The 20,069-nt window shown below is 41.7% G+C and overlaps 1 protein-coding gene across 1 annotated transcript in view; it reads right to left on the reverse strand.

Moving 5' to 3' along the window:
* The window catches only part of LOC137295071 (kinesin-like protein KIF26B), a 192,596-nt gene that overhangs the window by 154,295 nt on the left and 18,232 nt on the right, over positions 1-20,069 (reverse strand). Inside the window, exons 2-3 of the mRNA XM_067826342.1 lie at positions 12,693-12,887; positions 5,476-6,045 (exon numbers count right to left, since the gene is read on the reverse strand). Coding sequence (XP_067682443.1) covers positions 5,476-6,045; positions 12,693-12,887 — 765 coding nt within the window. The remainder of the gene's footprint in view (positions 1-5,475; positions 6,046-12,692; positions 12,888-20,069) is intronic.

Below are 20,069 nucleotides of genomic sequence, written 5' to 3' on the forward strand. Positions count from 1 at the left end.
GGTTGAACACACACAGGACAACTTTACTGAGGTTGAACACACCCATACAAGCACAACTTCACTGAAGTTGAAAACACTCAGAAAAGCAAAAATATACTGTGGTTTAACCCACTAAGAGAAGCAAGACTACTGAGGATGAACACACCCAGTGAAGCACAACTTTACTAGAGTTGAGCACACCCACTGACACCACATATACGGGTATATCTGTACTGGGGATATAATGTCTTAACCATATTTTAAACACCAATTCACTTAGTTATAAGGGAATTTTAACAGATATTCTTTCTGTTTTTTTCAGACCTTATTAGCACTATGTCAGCTTCCCGGCAAATGGGGTATAAGTAATTGTAAAACTATGAGAAGTTACCTTCTGATTCGCTATGGTGTACTCCTTCATTTCTAAACCGTTATAGTGCCATTACTAACAGACCTGTTCTGGTCATGAATGACCCTCCTTCCACTTCACTCCCCATAAATCCCCACGGTACGTGCCACATGTTCGGCATTCCACATGACCTGCCTGGTCAGTGACTGGCTGCGCTGTCGGGGGTCGTGTTCATGACATATTTGGCATGTCCATCAGTTGTCAAAACTCTTGACGCAGTGTACACATGCTAATCAATTACATAATTCAGTGCTAATTATGACAATCAATGTCGCATTTACAGGCTGCTGAGAATCAAGTTTACGTGATAAAGGTATATCGACGATAAGGCACTGCACAGCTTGAAGTGATTAGGAAAACATTCCCAGAAATCCTGCCTGTGATTTGCCATGGCGTGAAATAAGCAATGATTCGCCAATGAACAGTACATTTCGGACATGGACATTGCATGTCAACGTTAGTTATGACAGTTCATGTTTGTAGAGACAGACTTGAACCCCGCCTAAATTCTTAATCAAAATGACATCACGTATTCTGTGCCGGCAATGTTGATTGATGCTCGGGTGCAAGAACACCGCACAAATTCTGCCCTAAGAATAACGACACTTGAAATGACCAGTCCCTCAAAATGGTTAATTATTTGTAACCATGAAAAACTGCTTGAAAACAAAAAAAAGAAACCCACCAAATTCCGAAAAACGAAGTAACCATGATTATCGATAGTTCAACATTATGAGACGATTCTTTAAACCGGCTTACAATCAAATGTGAGCACGCATGGCACAAGAAATAAACATTTATGCAGTCATGTAGTATGGTCAATCTTAATGCTTTCGGATATTTAGTACGAATGTTAAGGTTAGAAAAATGACTGGGCAATTCCGATATAACGCTCAACACCATTCCAATGACTGCGCCAAAGCAACACAAGTGTTGACGCCGGCCAATTTTGAGCTGTAAAATTTGAGTTAAGGCGCAAGCTGTTTTCTCGCGTTCCGCTGCCTCGCGGAACGACTGCGTGTGAAATACATCGGGAGATAAATCACTCGGTGTAAGTTCATCGCTATCTTTTCTGATGGCTTCTACAGTTCATCCACAAATTCTGACAGGCACAAGCAGAGGAGAGCAGTGTGTCGGCCGCCATTAGGGCAAGGTTTGGCAGGGCATTGCCTTATAGAGAGCATCCCATCGCTATCACTTTCACTTCCGCGTCTGACGATGCCTGTGGTAGACATGCACATTAGGTTACATATTGTATTGGTTTGCGTTTCTCACTGAGCAAAGGTCAGTGATCGACGTATACACACAGATACTACGTAAGACATAGTTAGAAAGAAGTGTTTTCTGAGTCTAGTAACGCCATTCACCCCACTACTGATCTTCTTCTAGTCTATTTCGTAAGTCGAGTGCAAGAATGAGTTTAGTTTTACGCCGCATTCAGCAATATTCCAGGTATGTGGCGGCGGTCAGTACATAATCGAGTGACCTTGTAATGATAGTATCATATTTAAGAGTAAATGTCAAAAAAGGATGAATCTAATACACAGAGGAAAATGTGTGTATATATCGTGAAACTATGATGTTTTTTCTGAAAAATTGAACTATTGCGACACATTATTCGAGTTAGACGTGTCTTCACGTTTCACCTTATCCGAAGCATCTTTTATCACAATTAATGTCACATTTTGGGGAGTGGCAAGTTTCACTTGTATGTATTATTTTTTTTATCATACATCGCATTTATGTTCTTATGTACGTGATCTACGCCAAATGACTAGGTCAAACCGAACCTGAAACGATGAAATCTCTACAAAATACACCACCCAATGTTTGGCATGTACACGCTTCACCCTGTGTTGTTTGTAGTTTCTCGTCATGCACTTTCACCCTGTTCCAATATATAACATACCCCGGGTTCCGAGGATCGGTACCATGTTGCCACATACTGCAGTTCAGCATCGTGTCATAAAGACTGAGTTATGATACTCTGTTGCTATAACATGACAGCCAAGTAATAAACTGACATGCAGGTTATTACCTGTGGTAGTATTACCGTTTTCAACATACCACCAGCTATTACTGACATTGAAAGGGGTTCAAAATTCTTTCCCTTTTAAAAAAGTCTAATACATTTTGGGTGTGTTAGTGATTCTGTCTTGTGTATAGACACAAGAAACCCTAAAACAGAACGTCTTTCCTTTGACCAGAGGCGAGAAAATTACCGAGGATTAGCCTAACAAATACTTTTGATATCAGTTACGCAAGATCAATTGCCCCCTGTTCATCGACACGATGGTTAGAAGACGTCCACAGGGGCTACGGGGCATGTTACAGGGCTAAAACATTACGGTAGGCTCAAAGCTGCACGATTGAAAATTGAAATCCAAGAGCTTCCAAAGATAGGACGCGTGCCCTGGAGCGATCCAAGCACTCCCCTCTCGAACCCCCCACCCCTCCGTCCATCTCAGTGGGGGTATCATCTCTGCGAAGACACGCACGGAAGAGATAGGCATCGGGGGACCTGTCGCGACCTTGTAGAAAGTGCATGGAACTGTTGGTAATTGGGCGTTAGACCACGCTGACATCGACTCAAGCCGGACAGGGGCCCTATAACCGTTTGATATTGGTCTACAAAGCATGCACTTGCACCTGTGATCTCGACGGTGGAGCTCCCATCTCCAAAGAAGCCCACGCCTGTTCATGGTTTCCAATTTCACCCGAGTCACAAATCTTTCAACATGAAGAGTACTGGCTAATGAATTCATTGATAATTATCCATAAGGCGACGGTGTAGCACATTACACACGTCACTGCAAAGACGCCCCTTTGCCATCAACGAAAAGGTTCCAGTTTGATCAAACCCAACGGTAAATCATCTGAGCGAACAGAGGCAGACTGAGAACTGTGGATCTCGACTTGTCGTAAGTCTTTCACCGGGATACACGTACATTGGGCACAGGCAGGTGTACAGACAGCTGTAACAGTGGAACTCAAGCACCTGTCATATATCAGATTCGACACACAACGCTGTCGTAACGTTACCTGATGATGAAAGTTCCCTCCCCGTTGTGGAGAAATCGCTGCATAAGTTTCTCATCTCTTTCGAAATACATCTTTGCAAACTATCTTATAAACATTTCGCAGAAAAAGAACGCTGAAACCGACGAGAAGTGTGGAAGGAAGATTATCAGATTTTCTCATTGATTCAAACACTTGCCTGCCTCTTCGCTGCTTCTATAAATTTCATTTGACCAGGAGCCACGCGTGTCAGACTTGTTCGCTTGTGCTACATAAGATGGTGTCCTATCCCGGTTTAACTGTACCCACATCGCTGCCCATCCATTCCTTACCTCGCTTTTACGCTTATGCCATTTCTTATGGAAAGACATAAATCCTACGAAACGTCATCGGGTCAAATGCTAATGCGTCTTCTGAACCATTCTCCTGGGTCTTTGTTCTTGCGTTAGATTACACGTAACCATAAAAGCCATTCAAATATATGAAACCGGGGTTGGGTGTATGAGTTATGATGATCCTGACTTGTTATCAGACCGCTGAAATTCTCATCGCACTACATGCATCAAATTCAGTCTCACATGAACCAATCTCCTGGCTATTCCGATCGGGAGAAATGGCTTCCATGGTGCTATGTTTTCAACAAGCTTCTGATATTTCATTCAGTAATATCTTTTTAACACGCAAGGGCACTGTTTTGCATCATGTACAAATCAGAGACACCGCAGACAGTCATTACAGTGGAATCTGACTATTACGGACTGGGACCGTCTTGGCAGGATTATAAAACAGTCCGGGTTAGTCAAGTTTTGTCCGTTACCAACATTTTCACAGTACTCGATCCTCAACAGCAATGACTTTTTATACCGGGCTTTCAAGATATGAATGATGCCTTGAACTAATGACTGATCTGACCGGTTTACAAAAGAGTTCGGATTTGACAGATTCTACTGTATATCTAAAACCATTCAAATTATTTAGTCGCCTTCAGATGCTTGCAAGCGCCCTTATTAGAACTAACGTTTACTTCTATAAGAGCACCATGGGATTAACACTAAAGTTCGCATCTATGTTTCGGAACAATATTGAAAACTTGCATCACTAACACGACGTCCTAAACGAAGTTATGCGGCATCGATGGCAACGTCTCCGCGACGTGTTTCAGATTCTATTAACTACCACTGATCATCTCCTTTATTGAATAAACTAACGAATGTATACCCCATCCCTTTGTCACCGTATGGAGAGGTGTTCCATGTTGTTGAAAATGTGGCCAAATTGCTACGTTTATCCAATATGCAAAAACCATTAACACAAGTGCAAAAGGTCAACTTGACCCAGAGGCCTATAAAATTCACGAGGTCAAATTACGGCCTAAAGCGGGACATGGTTTCAACGTGGTTCTAAAATGAAATCCTCGAAATTGAATATTTAAGACATGAATCACTTTCAAATTAAACTTTATTCCTATTTTTCATTATCTTAATTGAAAAAAACTAAGATGCACACCTAAATTGTTGATACACGTGCATGTTTTTGTGTGTGTGTCCGTAATAAGTTCGTCTATTACAGTGATTTTATAAGTGGGCTGAAAAAGAATTGTTAACACACAGGATGTGTTAAACGCGCAGTAGTGGGGTTTCATAAGAATGAACACAAACCTGTGTCTTAGTCTGCCAGACAATTACAGCATTAAGGGCAGTGTGGTATCGTCCATTCCATCTAAACGATCGCCCAAGGCCCCTAATCTGGGCCTAGGCGTTCTAGGAGGAAGTCTTGTAAAGAAATAAATCAGGATGCAATGACAAGCCATGTTATAAAAATTCATTTTGAAAGAAAACCCTGTGAGAGGTTCTAGGGTAACAATAGGCAAGACAAAAGGCATCAGTTTTATAACCTTCTCTGTGTTACACTGTCCTGGAAGGATCAAGAGGCGGTGAGGATGTGAATTGTTCTCTCTCGGCAGTCACACTCCTTGCAATTAGTACTTCTTGATTTGGGTGATCGGGGAGTTCGAAACCCAGATTTTAATAAGACACGTTAGTCATAAAAAAGAGAGTTATCGGACTTACCTTCAAGGCTGGTCCTTTAGCCTCGTTATCAGGGAACACAAGTCGAAGAGCTTGACGTTTAAGGTCTATAAGGCAACTGTTACAGTTTTCGCAAAGTATCCCCCCCATATTTCCCCCCACACCCACCCCAACTGAGGGCTGGTAGTACCGATCGCCGTGGCTCTGACTGTTCTTCAATGGTAAAATATCCGAAGAGGTGGCAAAACGTTTATCACTGATTGGAGAGAGGCACCTTGTAGAAGCCCTCTCGCTCCGGGGCGACGCAGGTCGCCCAAATACAAAAGACACTTCATCCACTGGACCAATGGATCGTTTCACTACGATTTGGTTGGTAAGAGGTGACATTGTTCCTCTAATGGGATAATCCATGGTAGACGAATAGCCACTTTTGTCTGTCCGGTCACCCAAGTCGGTATCAACCACATGCGAGTAGTGCCTCTCCTTTAGATCTCCTGCTCTTGTGGACTGGGGGGAAACGGTCTCCCTAGTCGGGGAGATGAGTCTCCAACTGCCACTGTCTTCCTTGACGGGGGGTCCTCCGCTCGACACCCCGCTCATGTTTCGGTCCAACTGAAAGGGAAAACAGATATTGTCAATAGTTGTTGACAAACTTCATCCGTCCACTGCTAAATTCAAGTCAAAGTCCAAAGAAGACGAATGATAAAATAATGAACTATAAGCCTTCGTGTACACTTGCCCGCGTATACTAATCCTCCTTCACCCTGCGTAGGTCAGTGGTCTGGAAGAACTCACAAAGAGGGAGACTGTCCCCAATAACCAACTCTGTGGTTGTGATTATCATCCCAACTCTTCACAAATACGCTACGCATCAAAGCTTTAAATATGTTTAATTCGCGTCCAGATAACATCTAATAAATACAAATCACAAACAACCGCTTAAGGAGATGTAAACATTCCTTGAACCCCTACAACGACCCTTCCCCCGTGGGAGTAACGAACACACACACCCTTTTGAAGTTGAGAAGTAAAATAACCTCAAACATGACACAAAGGTTAGGTATGATTTGACCAAATAAACAGATGTTATGGGAATCAAAACACTCTGAGAGAGTGGCATGATAAATTCAAGCGATATTGGTAATGAGATGCCGTGGGCAAATTACTCTGTAACTTTCGCTGCATGATGCCACTGTGGGCATAGTTGGGACAATTAGACTATATCAAACTTGAAGACATCGCGGGATTTGACACATGACCAGATAGGCGGACCACAGGAGGGAGGGCTGGTTAGTGTTAACTGCTGCCAGTGACACGGGTCGTATCTGTGCTGTCGTGGTCTCACCATGTGGACGTTTCACAGATGTTGGGGACTAACAGACTTTTAACTAACATTTGGCTAAACAAGCATCAGTCAAAATCTAACGTTTGTTTGTTTGTATTTCGGCGGCCGATACACCGTCGGGTCTGGTCCAGACAAACCCGGAGACAGATGGTGTGATCACCATTACCAACTGTCGGGATACGATGACTTGCAGTCAGACAGGTATCCGGACCGGATCATCTGATCGTAGTCTAACGCTTTGTCTCTGATGATATATATAGTTTTGAGAGTAACAAATAACTCCACATAAATTGAAAAGTGAACTTGAGGATATCTAGACTTGCTTCATGCAGGGCTGTAGCATGACAGGATAGGTTAGACAGTAGGGAAAATAAGGGATTCACGGACACTTAGACCGACTAATACGAACTCTGTGGTTTTACGTTCTGCGAGGGACCCATTTTCTAACCCGGGGTTCCCATGAGGGAACAATTTAACTACTGGCCCGTCGCTGTTGAATAGTTGACCAGATTTAATCGCGAATGTTAGTTCGCTGTTTAATCAAATAACGGTAGATCTGATTCTGTAACCAATCAACGGCGTCAGAATGTACAAACCAGTAGTCGAAAGCATGAGCATCGGATCACAGTGTAACGACATGATCAGCAAGATCACACTGGATTACTTTCTGGATTGACTCGTCCAGATTCAATGATTTACAGACAGACGCCATTTAGCTGGAACATTGCTAAATTGCGGCATTAGTACCAATTATGTGGCACTTGTACTAGCCTGTCTCACGTGTCAGTTTCTATCATTCAAAATCTCATACAGAAATAATTCTTATAGCATGAAGACTCTGGCTATAACAGGCACGACACACTTTCTGTCATTGCTCATCTGACTCGTGTAAAAGGATGTAATATACTAGGCACATTATCTACTATTGGCCACTGTGTGTCAGAATGTTACAGGCACGACATCATCGTGTCATCTGTCATCTCATCTGTCATCCAGGTGAGAAACAGCAGACATCTGACTCTTGTGTCAGACTGTAACATGCATTAGCATAGCCTGCTGTAGGTGCCCTAGTTAACGAGGCGGTGGGATAGTCAAATGGTTAAAGCGTTAGCTTGTCACGCCGAAGACTCGGGTTCGATTTCCCACACGTGTACAATGCGCGAAGCCCATTCATGATGTTCCCAGCCGTGATATTGCTGGAATATTGCTAAAGGGCGCGTAAAGATAAACTTACACCTCACCAAACTAACCTGCGAGCCATTTGTCGAGAGAGGTGACTCAAAGTAGAAAGTACAAAAGTACGGACACCACTTTGACGGCATGAATGCAATATACATTACCTGTACTGTTGCAGGATCCTTGTCTCCACAAAACACATTCTACAATCATCCATTAACAAACACTATTCTCTCCTGGTGTCAAATGAAGGCTTTTGTCAATCTCAACAAAGCACCAAATAAGCGTAATGAACGTTCTGACATCGCTATCAGCTGCAATATTTAACACACATACATATATATTTATCCCCACCATCCCCATGTTGTGACACTTATGTCAAAATAATCCATGATAACATTCCTCTGACCCCTGACCCTCTCGATAACTTGACAGCTATTTCCTGATGAGGGGGATTATATCTAATCAACCTCTTTTCGAGTAATACTTTCAAAGCCATATTTGAGCAATATGGACGCTCTCATGGGTAATCTAAACAGATATACACTTAATGCAAGTCGTAGATACTGAAACTTGCATGTGCGCGGAACGGCCGTTTAATGGGGCCTTGTTATATAATATATACGGTATCAGTTTATCAAGGCAGCTGGTTGTTAGTGAAGGCGTCAGAACACGATTAAAGACTGATACGGATTAAACGATCACATAAATCCCACATTCAATTTATAAATTTACATGTGAAGCCATGCAATAAACTTGATGGAAACCAAATGTCAAACATTGGCATCTTCCAGATATCAATGTGATTCGAAATTTTACGAAATCAGATAATGGTCTGAAATAGTTATTAGGCGTTTCCAAACTCGAAAGATTTAAACACAGATTTAGATAATTCTGACGTAAAATTGCGGCAAAGGTATTTATTTTTTATTCCATTTGATTTTGTCCATCAAAAAATTCCTATTTAACTGTGATGCATGAAACGAGTTAGACACTTGGAGTAATCAGGGCACGATCTCAGCTGGATAGGCCAAATTGTATGACCATTTCAAATTAACTGGTAACCAAGGACACAATGACTCATTTGCTTTTTTTCAACTTGATCAACTCTCAAGGTATTTCCCGGATAAAGTCCGTTTTTTTCATGGCGTTTACTGACCGGATTATTAGTCACGGTTAGGCAAGATGGACGTGTTTCTGCTCTCGGCGTTTGTGTACAAATTAACCTTCTCTCTTCAGCTAATGATGTTTTATCTGATAAACTTGGTCCTCATTTCCCGAGAGCAGCGGTGTTTTTGTTCGTTCTCAGTTGTGTTTAGAAGACACAATGACCATAATGTTGTCAAATAATGACATGGCCCGATCTGGATTTTTTTCAAAGGCAACTGGCTGTGTAATTCTCCCGTGCACAGAGAGCTAACAATTGCTATTGAGCAATGATAGTAAGTGTTATCAAATAATAACATCCAGACCCCCTACCCTTCCTTAACAATAACACTCATGTGCTCTGAAAACTTTCAATAATGACTGGATGTTGACTTGGAGTTGCACTAGTGATTGTGGAAGGTACCCTTGCTTGAAATTACATTGAGTAGGTCACGGTAAAGGTCGTTGGTTACAATACTTCATTACCCGAGTCTCCTCGCTTGGCGCGAACTGACATCTGTCGACAGAATATCGTCTGCTACAACGACCACCAAACGACAACTTAATGGTAGCGTTTGATTGACACCTACCGGAAATAAAACGCCTTTAGTCAAAGTATGGCTTTATTTGCTATTCTTGATGGTATTACTTCATCCTTACTGATCTGGACATACAATAGCTACACATTAATGTCAAAGTGTATAGTGAGACCAGTGAGAATGGTTATACTATGGATTTGGAAAGCTGAAGCGAATGAAGTTTAAAACTTGTCCAATAAGCAACCGCTTTCCTACTGACAATAACCATTTGTGTAAAGTATCGATGACTATATTTTATGAAATGTTTATTGCCAGCTTAAGGATTTTTCGGGGAAAATAGATTGAAAAGAATACGACTTAAAACGAAATAAAAAAAAACATGACGTGAATTCTAAACTAAGGCGATTTTACAAAAATATACCGAGCGCATTTACTTTTTGTGTCTGAGGTACGAAATGATGTTTAAGATGCAACTACTGACTCAGCCAGCGAGGCAAATTGCAGAACATTCGGAGGAACAATGAAATCCTTGGAAATGTGTTCATTCAACGTCTTTCCTCTGTATCTCAAAATGGCATGGGAATTTGAAATTGAAAGGAGACCCGAAATTCTGCAGAATTATTTTCATAAGTCATGAAAACCACGGTAAGTGTTTATATCAGATCTCTTTACGAATTGGTAACAACCTCCTATCGCGACCATCTGTTCGCCTCAGAATCCTATCGATAATCTACATTTAAATACAGTTAATTCGGTGCATCTGCACATATATCTGTTTACAGAAAACAGCCTTATATTTACAGTATGGCACGCAGCTATCAAACAAGTAATTCGGACACCATATCTTTGTTAGCTTTCACAACATACATTTCATCGAATGTCTGATAATTACCGTTACCAACCCATGGTAATTAGCCTTCTTAATCAGTTCTGTAAAACAAACCATATGTTTCACCAAGCCAACAATAAATCTAGGCTGTGATTAAGTCACGCTCCAGTTAGCCTCAGCAACCCTGACAACCTCCCTTAGAATTAATGTTTCACGCTTGGATGCGGTTGGACGCTCAAAAAAATGTTTGCATTTTTTCACCGAGAGTCGATGCGGGACGCAGTCCTGTGGATGAACTTTCTACACTGCATAAAACAAACGTCTTTGTGACTCGAGTTTATTGCCACTGAAATTAACACGATATTCTGGTCGTCTTCATTGTGGTCAGAGTGATGGTTCTAAATATTAATTATATCTATAACTCGCGCAAGAAAATAGTTCCACCTGAGTTAATGGATACTCTGACATTGCAGCAAACAAACCTACTGAGAATACGACTAGTGATGAATATTCCACACATTATGTATACACCTAATGAATACAATCAAATATTGTTTCAGTGACAGGTATTCTGACATAGAAAACATACTTAAAGAGATTGATACTCTCAGGTGCTTGTTCTAAAATATTATTCATTCTTGTGATGGTGATAAATACTTACATGAAATAAAAGTAAAGATATGAGATCACGTTAATCAACAACCCTCGTCAGTGTTGAAGGAAGAGTAAAACCGTATTAACTAACAGCAAGCCTTGATCAATAAGCTCCTTGCAACAGAAACAGTCATTATGTTGGATTAGGAAATATCAGAGGTCAGAACGTCATGAAAATCAATCGAGCGATACTGATGTTGTAGCATCGTCCTAAGTCAATCTGGTACATACCTGAGATGCTACGTCAAGGTATACGTGTCAACATTTGGTAAACACTGTTCCTACACAAGTTGATGATGGAGGGTGTTTGGGGACGCGTGTGAGGACCTGTGACCTGGCAGTACGCATCACTTCAGAGCTGTTCAAAGTTACTTAAACAACAATGCCTTGTTAGTCTCGACTGTTAGTGGTGGTGGCTGGGTGCGAATATATCGGGACACCGAGTGGTCGTTGTATTGGTGGTGTCATCCTCGATTATCAAGTGATTTACAGTTTCATGCTAGTCTGATAAACACCCTGGACCTGTTCGGTGCTAAACGAGTTGAGAATCTGATTACAGGTTCGCGAAGAGCTGCAATTCTATCAATTCAGATATAGAAATGTATTGAGCTATGAGAATGTCTACAGATCACCCGTGTAGACTAGAACTATTTAAACCTATGATGGGGCGGTAGAGAAGTCTAGTGGTTAAAGAGTCCGCTCGTCACGAGGAGACCTGGGTTCGATTCCTCACATTGGTACAAAGTGTGAAGTCCATTTCTAGCGTCCCCGACGTAATATTACTTGAATACTGCTTGACGTGGTGTACAAGCACACTCACTCACTCAATCAAGTCAGCTGCTGTTGAATAATAAAACTTTTAATAAATAATGTAGTCATTCTGCAACCTGAAACAAACGTAAGCATCAAAAAGCTCATAAAGATGTCACCTGTTTCCCTTTACTCCCGCAAATGTTCGGAGCTAAGTAATTTTCCCCCGTCTGTCTCGGGGTAAATGATTCTGATTTTCACAAAAGTTGTCGACCATCTCTTGTCAACAAGAATCTACCGACTTTCTCTTCATATGCAACCGCCGCCATATAGTGACAACAAACCAGTGACACAAATCGTATGCAACACCCACCTCCCCATCCACTCAATATCGCCTTCTAGCCATCTACTCTCTCTTCTCTGCTGACCCACTGTCACTTGGGAAGCAATCACCTTTACAACCCAGTAATTCTCACTTCCCCACAAACCTATCCATCCACTTGTACGTCCCTATCCACCAAGTCTCAAATCCCTACTCACTCAAATCACCCCTTAGCTTACAAAGCCACTCACTGTCTTTTCTCTACCAAGCCAATTTTCATATGTTATTTTACTGTTCACCCATGCTCACTTCCTCTCTAACCTGCCGTCACGTTCACCTGCATCCGAGTTTACCCTAAATACCCGCTTAAGGCAGCATCTCCCAGCTCCACCCCACTTCTAACTTCCCTTCCCATGCGATCCCATCCGATCCCACCCGCAACTCAAGACGCTTGGTCTGCACGGCAAAGGATCCTACACTGAACATAACTGTACTTGCCTTTTGCCGGGTATGGAAATCAGCGAGTCCCTTTCCATCGGGGGTGGGCAGAGAAGTCTCACTACCGATGACAGCACGATGGGATATTGGACTCCGTGGGGGGACAGGGCTACCCACGCTGCTGCTCCCCTGTCCCACAAAGAGAGGGATACCAGAACCGCGGGGGTTCTTGGTTTTATCCATGCCGGCCTTAATCTGAAAGACAACAAACAGCTCTGAGAAACTGACTCCAACATGCGATATTGTGTTACAGATATCATTTATATCGATTGAACTTACTATAATTAGAAAACAACATATGTGGTTCAGCGTATCTGCACGTCGAGTACGTTGTTGAATTAACAGCCGCTGTCTTGGATACAACAACGCCGACACGACCCCAACGCGTACGTTAATACTGGCGTCAAGTGGTGTCCTCGTGGAAGCGTGATATGAAGTCTCAAACCACTGTCGTGATTGGAAAAGTGAAGTCGTTTTCTTCACAGATTAAAGGGATTCTAACCCTCACGGACTACAGTCCAAGGGATCATCACCTACCCACTCTTAAAAATCAGCGTGAAAACTAACTGATGCTTCTTATCTGCGAAGTAGTATTCTCATCGATACAGGTCGCCATATCAGTTCTTCAATTCCACTACTCATTTTCATTCACAAATGTGACAAAGTCAACCCCACAAACGCCCAGCAAATCCCCCTAAAATCCCACTGCCTTACAGACAATTATTATTAGTACTGTGCAGAGTGCACCACATGTATGTTGAAATAGACTTCGTTGTTTTGGGTGATTTTTTCCCGGTAGGGATTGCGTGGCTATTGACAGCTACTCTTCCAAACCACATCGTGGCAAATTACTTAGTCTGTGGAGGAAACAATCATCCATTATGGTAAAGTCGAAAGAATAACTGTAGTCTTGTACATTGTATTCATAATCACATAATTCCTATAACCTGATGAAGTACAGCAGTGTAATATCAATTGTCCAATAAACCAAGCACCTGCATCAACAACAACACATTCTAATCTACGGCCAGATCTGTCAGGCCACAGCCGAACAGGCCATACGCGTGATCACCGATTTCTTGAACCTCACTGATGACACAATGCATCGGTTGCCCAATAGATTAAACGTCAGCATCCATAACGCCACGCATGGGACTCCACAGCACACACACACAGGCCACTATAATCCATAACTGCAGTCACAAAGCACACAAGGTCAACGGTCAAGAAAAACTCCAAGCGTCACCTATAAGTCAAATGCATTTCTTCCTGGAGTCGTTCCTTGTAGCCACCATCCCTTGAATCTTACGTACACTGTGACACTACAGACACTAGATCCAGAGACTAGACCCAGACACTAGGTCCAGACACTTAACAGCATACCGTCAGCATAAGCCCATGTCAGAACATTCACACACTGTAGTATACGGGAAGACGGAGAAGAGGCAACTTATCTCGGTACGCCATCAAGAAGCTTTCACGGGGCTTTATGTCTAGCCTGAGGGCTCTGCACTTGGGACGCGGCACAGGTGAGCTCACCTGACAGGTAGGGGACACTTCTGGGGAGAGGGCAGGGGGACGGGACATTTCTTTGGCAGTGGCAACTGTACTGAAAATTATCTCCACCACATTGCCATTCCGCCGCTGTGCCTTTTGTTAGCGTTTTTAAGGAATCATTATGGCCCCATAGAACTACCGCCGTCTGACAGACGTGTATAGCCTGAATTTAGTGTTTGTGTTATTCTAAGTTGGGTGGAGGTTGTGAATAGTACATGATCAGACGTCTTCAGCTCCAGACACGCTTCCTAATTAATGGCGAGAAACGAATTTCCTGAGTAGAGTTTGTTTTCAATTGAATGACTTATTAAAGCCTTTTTAAAGAAACGTCAAATTTGATTAGATTTGACAAGTATATCCGACATGATGAACTATGACTGGGTTCTGTGCAAGGATAACGCTACTTGGGACATGTTATATAAATTTGATGAAAAACCAATTAATTTGAGGGGAATCTTAAATATTAAATGTCCTTGATATCATGCAAGGACTGATTGAGAAATACATTCTTTGAAAAAAATATCAGTCTCCATTCTCTCTTAATACCTGTCAAATTTCATTACATCATTTCGGAAAAATGTCAGTTCTACTTTTGCTGGAAACCATTACTCCGGGGAAGAAACAACGACTTCGATGGAAAATGTCTAGTATGAAATATTAATGATTTCTGACATCCCAAATCGAAATTCACCAGTGTCTTAATTTATTTTTTGTAATAAACAGACTTCAGTCATATTTCAGTATCAATTGAATCCAAGTTCGAAAACACGAAATGACATCCGTTTACGAAACAAATCACAAAGGCATGACAGCTATAACCAGAGCAGCTGAACTGTATTAAAACTGATTATTGACAATATTCAATAGCTTTTCGGTTGTTCGGTATACTTTATGTCGCCGCCCGCAGTCACAGTTTCCACCTAATTAATCATCACATAGATAATAAATACGACATGAGACATCAATAACTTTGCAGTCGTCGTTCCATGCAATGGCGAGGGATATAAGGCACAGTTAATGAGATGTTTGATTGCTTAACTGGCGATAACATCACGTAGTCATTGTATAGTGGACGGCGTCACGAGAAGGGAATACCTGCAGGCAAACTGGCCACGTAAATCAACACTGTAATTATCCTGTCCAATTTTAAGGGGTATGGTCAAAGAAGTTTGAATTAATTGCAATTAAAGGTAAAACATAATTCATGAAGGATAAGCATTTTATTGCATACTAGTTATGTGTGACGTAATCCTTCATAGTACCTAGGAAGGGTCCGCATTAATATGAGCTACATTTATGGGGTGGGGTGAGGAGGGATAGATGTCATATTGTGTATCGTATTATTTAGACCATAGTTGTTTTGGTGTGTTGATTTACAATAGGTAAGATTTATTGATTGACTGATTATTTATTTATTTATTTATTTATTTATTTATTTATTTATTTATTTATTTATTTATTTATTTATTTATTTTGGGCGGGGTCGTTGTTTTAGGGGCCATTTTTCGCTTTGATTGTTAACGTAAGGCGTGAGGCATCTTCTTTTATCTTCTTATCGTGTTATATTTGGTCAGTTTATGAGAATAGAGAACGTAGGTTGTATGTGTTCTCAGGAATACATTAGGACTTAGCATATTCTCAGACTCTCAGGTTCTCTAATATATCACATTCGATCATCACATTATCATCAATGAATGATACTATGTCAGTCAATAAATAAAACAGAAATAAGCAAATATAATTTATAACATAATTTTTCAACAAAAATATATCAATTTCATATTTCATTCTAATCATTTAACATCATCAACAGACATGTGTGCAATTAGCCAGCGTTTCTCATGTTTAAGTATGGATAAAAACTATTATATCCTATTGACACATATCAGAGATACATCAAGGTCAAACCAACATGTATTTTCCCGACTATTGTCTGCTTAGATAATACTGGTGATGAATGTCTGCAATTCGATAAAAAGGCTCAAAATAAGATGGGGGTGAGACAGATAGCAAGGGCTGGGGATTGCGTGTTGCAGTTCAAGACAAAAAATCTTTTTTTCTCTCAGGCATCAGCACAATCAGATAATAACTCTTTGTGATTCATTTTTATTGAAATAAATCTGAATAATATTCCCCCAACCCCGAAAGAACCATCAAATTGTCCGTAATGGCCTTGCACCATGGCACGTTGTAAAAAATATCGCAGCTAGCTATTGACTTTTGTTTCGGGCTGACTTGTATACAACAGTAAACATGGACGCTTGTAATTGAAGTGTCACATTTAAAGCAGTAATTCCTGACAATCTGTCATTGATTTGACTTAAGAAACGGGCTAAAAGACTTTCAATTTAATGATAGATGTGCACCGTGCCCGAACCACTGAATCACGGGGACCTAACCACGTTTCAGCTTTCTTTATATCGATCCCTTGTCTCCATACCGTGGAACACTCGCCTTTCTCAAACGTTCGTTCACCCTCGCGTAATACTTGCGACACCCCACGACGCAACGTCAGCTGAAGCGGAAAATGATTTGCTTCTTTTTCTCAGGCTCTCCTGGCCTTTCAATTCACTCCATGGTAACGAAATATAACCATGCAGACAGCTCACCTCGGGTTTTATGACATTTTTGGCAATAATTGACTCATTGTGCTTCAAAGAGGTTATTTATGCGTCAAATACTATGATTGCAGTGTCTATGAAAACAACTGATCGTGAGGTGGAGGTACTGAATCTTCTGTACGTTGTATTTCCGTGAATTAGTTGCTGCTTTTATACGAACCCGCTGAATCACCAACTCATTTCATTAAGACCGTCAGACATCCGCGCTGTAGATATGACAAGATTAGAGATACGTGAGAATAACAGTTTATGTACACCACAACAAACAGACGAACCATCCCATCACTTCGACAGCACGACACACGGATAATACACTTTTATAATGAACACACTTAAAGACACCCGCGTGTACTTTGTTATTGTGAAAGTCATGTGTAGAGGCGACTGTCGTCAAAGTAGGTTCAAGAAGTGGTTATGCCCATTACTTTAGAGATTTATGCAACGTCAAAATAGCATTGAACGTCCAAATCTAACGTCAGTTCAAGCACTAATTTCACATCGAGGCTGGATGGTACCGGCTGGTGACGTAACCCTGTCGTGAGACGTTCTTTAAAGATGCCGTCGATTAGTCCGTTATCAGTTACAGCTATGCTAAAAGCCGCGTTCATTTCAAGAGGAGGTTACCGCGTCACGTGACCGCAACGTTTTACTGGACGTAGACACGTCGAAGGTTTCGAGCTGTGTTATTGCAAAGCTCACATACTTACTCATATACTTACTCGATTTTATTACTTTTGTTACAACAGAATAAAAACTCACCCACCAGACTTTCTGAACTCCGTATAGATAAACCCACTCATATCTGAATACACGCTGTACAAGAATGTCGGAATAGTGGTTCATTTTGAGAATAATGTCAAAGACAGGCAAATATGACAGGTAATGGAAACGTCAATACTGACGTTTCAACTAGCTTGTGTGTGAATGAGTGCGTGAATGAATGAGTCCGCGAGTGAGTGAGTACGTGAGTGAGTGAGTACGTGAGTGAGTGAGTTATAGTGGGTGGATGAGTGAGTAATGGGTGAGTGAGCAAGAGAGCGAGTGAATGACGATTTTGCCTGACAGCTGTCAATGCTTGACTAATGACTATCCTCTGGATGAGCGAGTTGGTGGATGGATGGAAGAGAGGGAGGGTAGATGTGTGAGGGGTTGGATAGATGCGCGAGTGAGCGAGTGAGCGAGTGAGTGATGTCTGACAGCTGCCAGTGTGTGAGTATCCTCTGAGGCCGGGACAGGATCAGGCAAGTCCCGTGGATTAGTGTGAACATGGATCGATACTGTCAGACTAGTCATGCTTGTGGGTGTTAAGGGCCTAGTTCAGCCGAGCTACTGTCATGATCGGAATTCGTATTTCCCTGTTTCCCTAGCCGTTTAAGAAAATACGAAATGCAGACCAGTATGTTGTACATAACTGACCCTTCTTCGGATTCAAACACGGAACATCCCCACAAAGAACTGACGTTTTAATTCCCCAGGTAGATTATAAACCATAATAATTAATGCAATTGCTTATTCAAAACAGATTTTCATACGTAATACGCTTATTAAAATCAATAAATAAATAGTCAATATCGCGTATTAAAAGCAGGAAAGTAAGCAATTCACAAATGACATGTACTGAAGAATCGAACCAAAATAACACGAACATACAGCTACCCAAACAAGACGACAAACAAATGTCAAAGAAGTTACAGAACACCTGACTCTTTCATATAAAAGAATCGGATGATTGACTAAAAATATGAAAGGATGGGGCGGTCTTTAAGTTCTTTTGAGAGGTAAATAACGGAAGTTTGATCAGCTGTTACTTAAGCACCACGGTGGTGCTTATAAGTATATTTGAGTAACGTAATAACTGGGCTGTACTTTTCAAACAGAAGGCTCTGCTTGTTTACAAGAATGCTAATGGAGACACTATGGACATGAAACCTCTAGGTATCGCCCTCAAAGAAGCCCCCTCAGATGCTTTTCGATGTTATGAAAGTAGGTATAACCACCTTCACAGCAAGCTAAACCCACGACCCAGCTGTTCATCAGGATATCTAGTCTCGAAGTGTACAGTAAACCTGATATTCCAAAGGCTAAGGGTTGCTGCAATGTCTCGTTCCCTCTAATCGCCTGGCTGGCGCTCAACAACACTGATCGAGTCTCGCGATTTTTGCACTTTTGATCTCGCGACAAGAAACGGGATTTGAGGTGTCCAAACGACTTCATAAATTTTCAGAGATTGCTGTGGGAAATTCGAGACGAAACGGAGATACCCAAGCCGAGAAGAAAGAGTGCTGGTTGGACAAGAATAAGAAGGAACGATTGTGAACTAACAACGTCAATCCTAAACGAATTATTTCGTTTCTGCTGTAGGGAAGTCACACAAGACCCCGTTACCGCGGAAAGCTGTTTGGGCATAATCATATCGCCACATTAAATTACAAAATTAGCCCTGTATTGTGAAAATCAATTCGCCCTTTCTCCTTGTGCTTCCATACAGACGATAGGAGAGAGGCATGTTGTCTGGGCGAGAAGTGCCTTCGCCTATCGTTCAGGACGACCAGAGATACTGGCAAAACACAAAGATGACCCTTGTTATTTGATTACAAGAGTGTTTAACTCCCGCTCGTGAATAGATTTGTTGGCATAATCAAATCTGATGTTTTTACTGCTCTGGCAAATGTGTACTGATTGTCTCCCTCAAAAGACCCGCTTCCTGGAAGCGTCCAAGCTGTTCGTCTGTCGCAACTGCTTTTGACAATTCCTTTCCTTTCAGAGCTTTAGGGTCTGAGAATAACACGGCCACCTCTCGTCATACATGATCTGGGAACGGAGGGGGCTTCCATTGTTTCCATGTGGACCCAGATTAAGCACTATCGAGTGATACTTGCGGACAAATTATGACACCTCTGCCATGGCAGTTTGAAGGGGTCGCCGGTTTTTTACGGTTATCCCCAAAGCCACACGCAGACATAGTGGCGCATGCGATTTCAGTTAATAGAACGCATGCTTGACATATGTGCATGTTTGAAAGTAGCCCTCAATAGAAACTAACGAACACTGTGACACTTGAGACATACCGACTACTGGGCGCAAGTGTATGATGAACAGCCTTTCAACATGTCCTCAACTGTTACACTGTGACACAAACAGAAGAGTTTTAGAGGAAATGTATGGTAGACTTTGTACCAGAAGCAACCAAGATGGGTAG

This window comes from Haliotis asinina, chromosome 8 (genome assembly GCF_037392515.1).
Source record: "Haliotis asinina isolate JCU_RB_2024 chromosome 8, JCU_Hal_asi_v2, whole genome shotgun sequence".
In the NCBI taxonomy this organism is placed as follows: Eukaryota; Metazoa; Mollusca; class Gastropoda; order Lepetellida; family Haliotidae; genus Haliotis; species Haliotis asinina.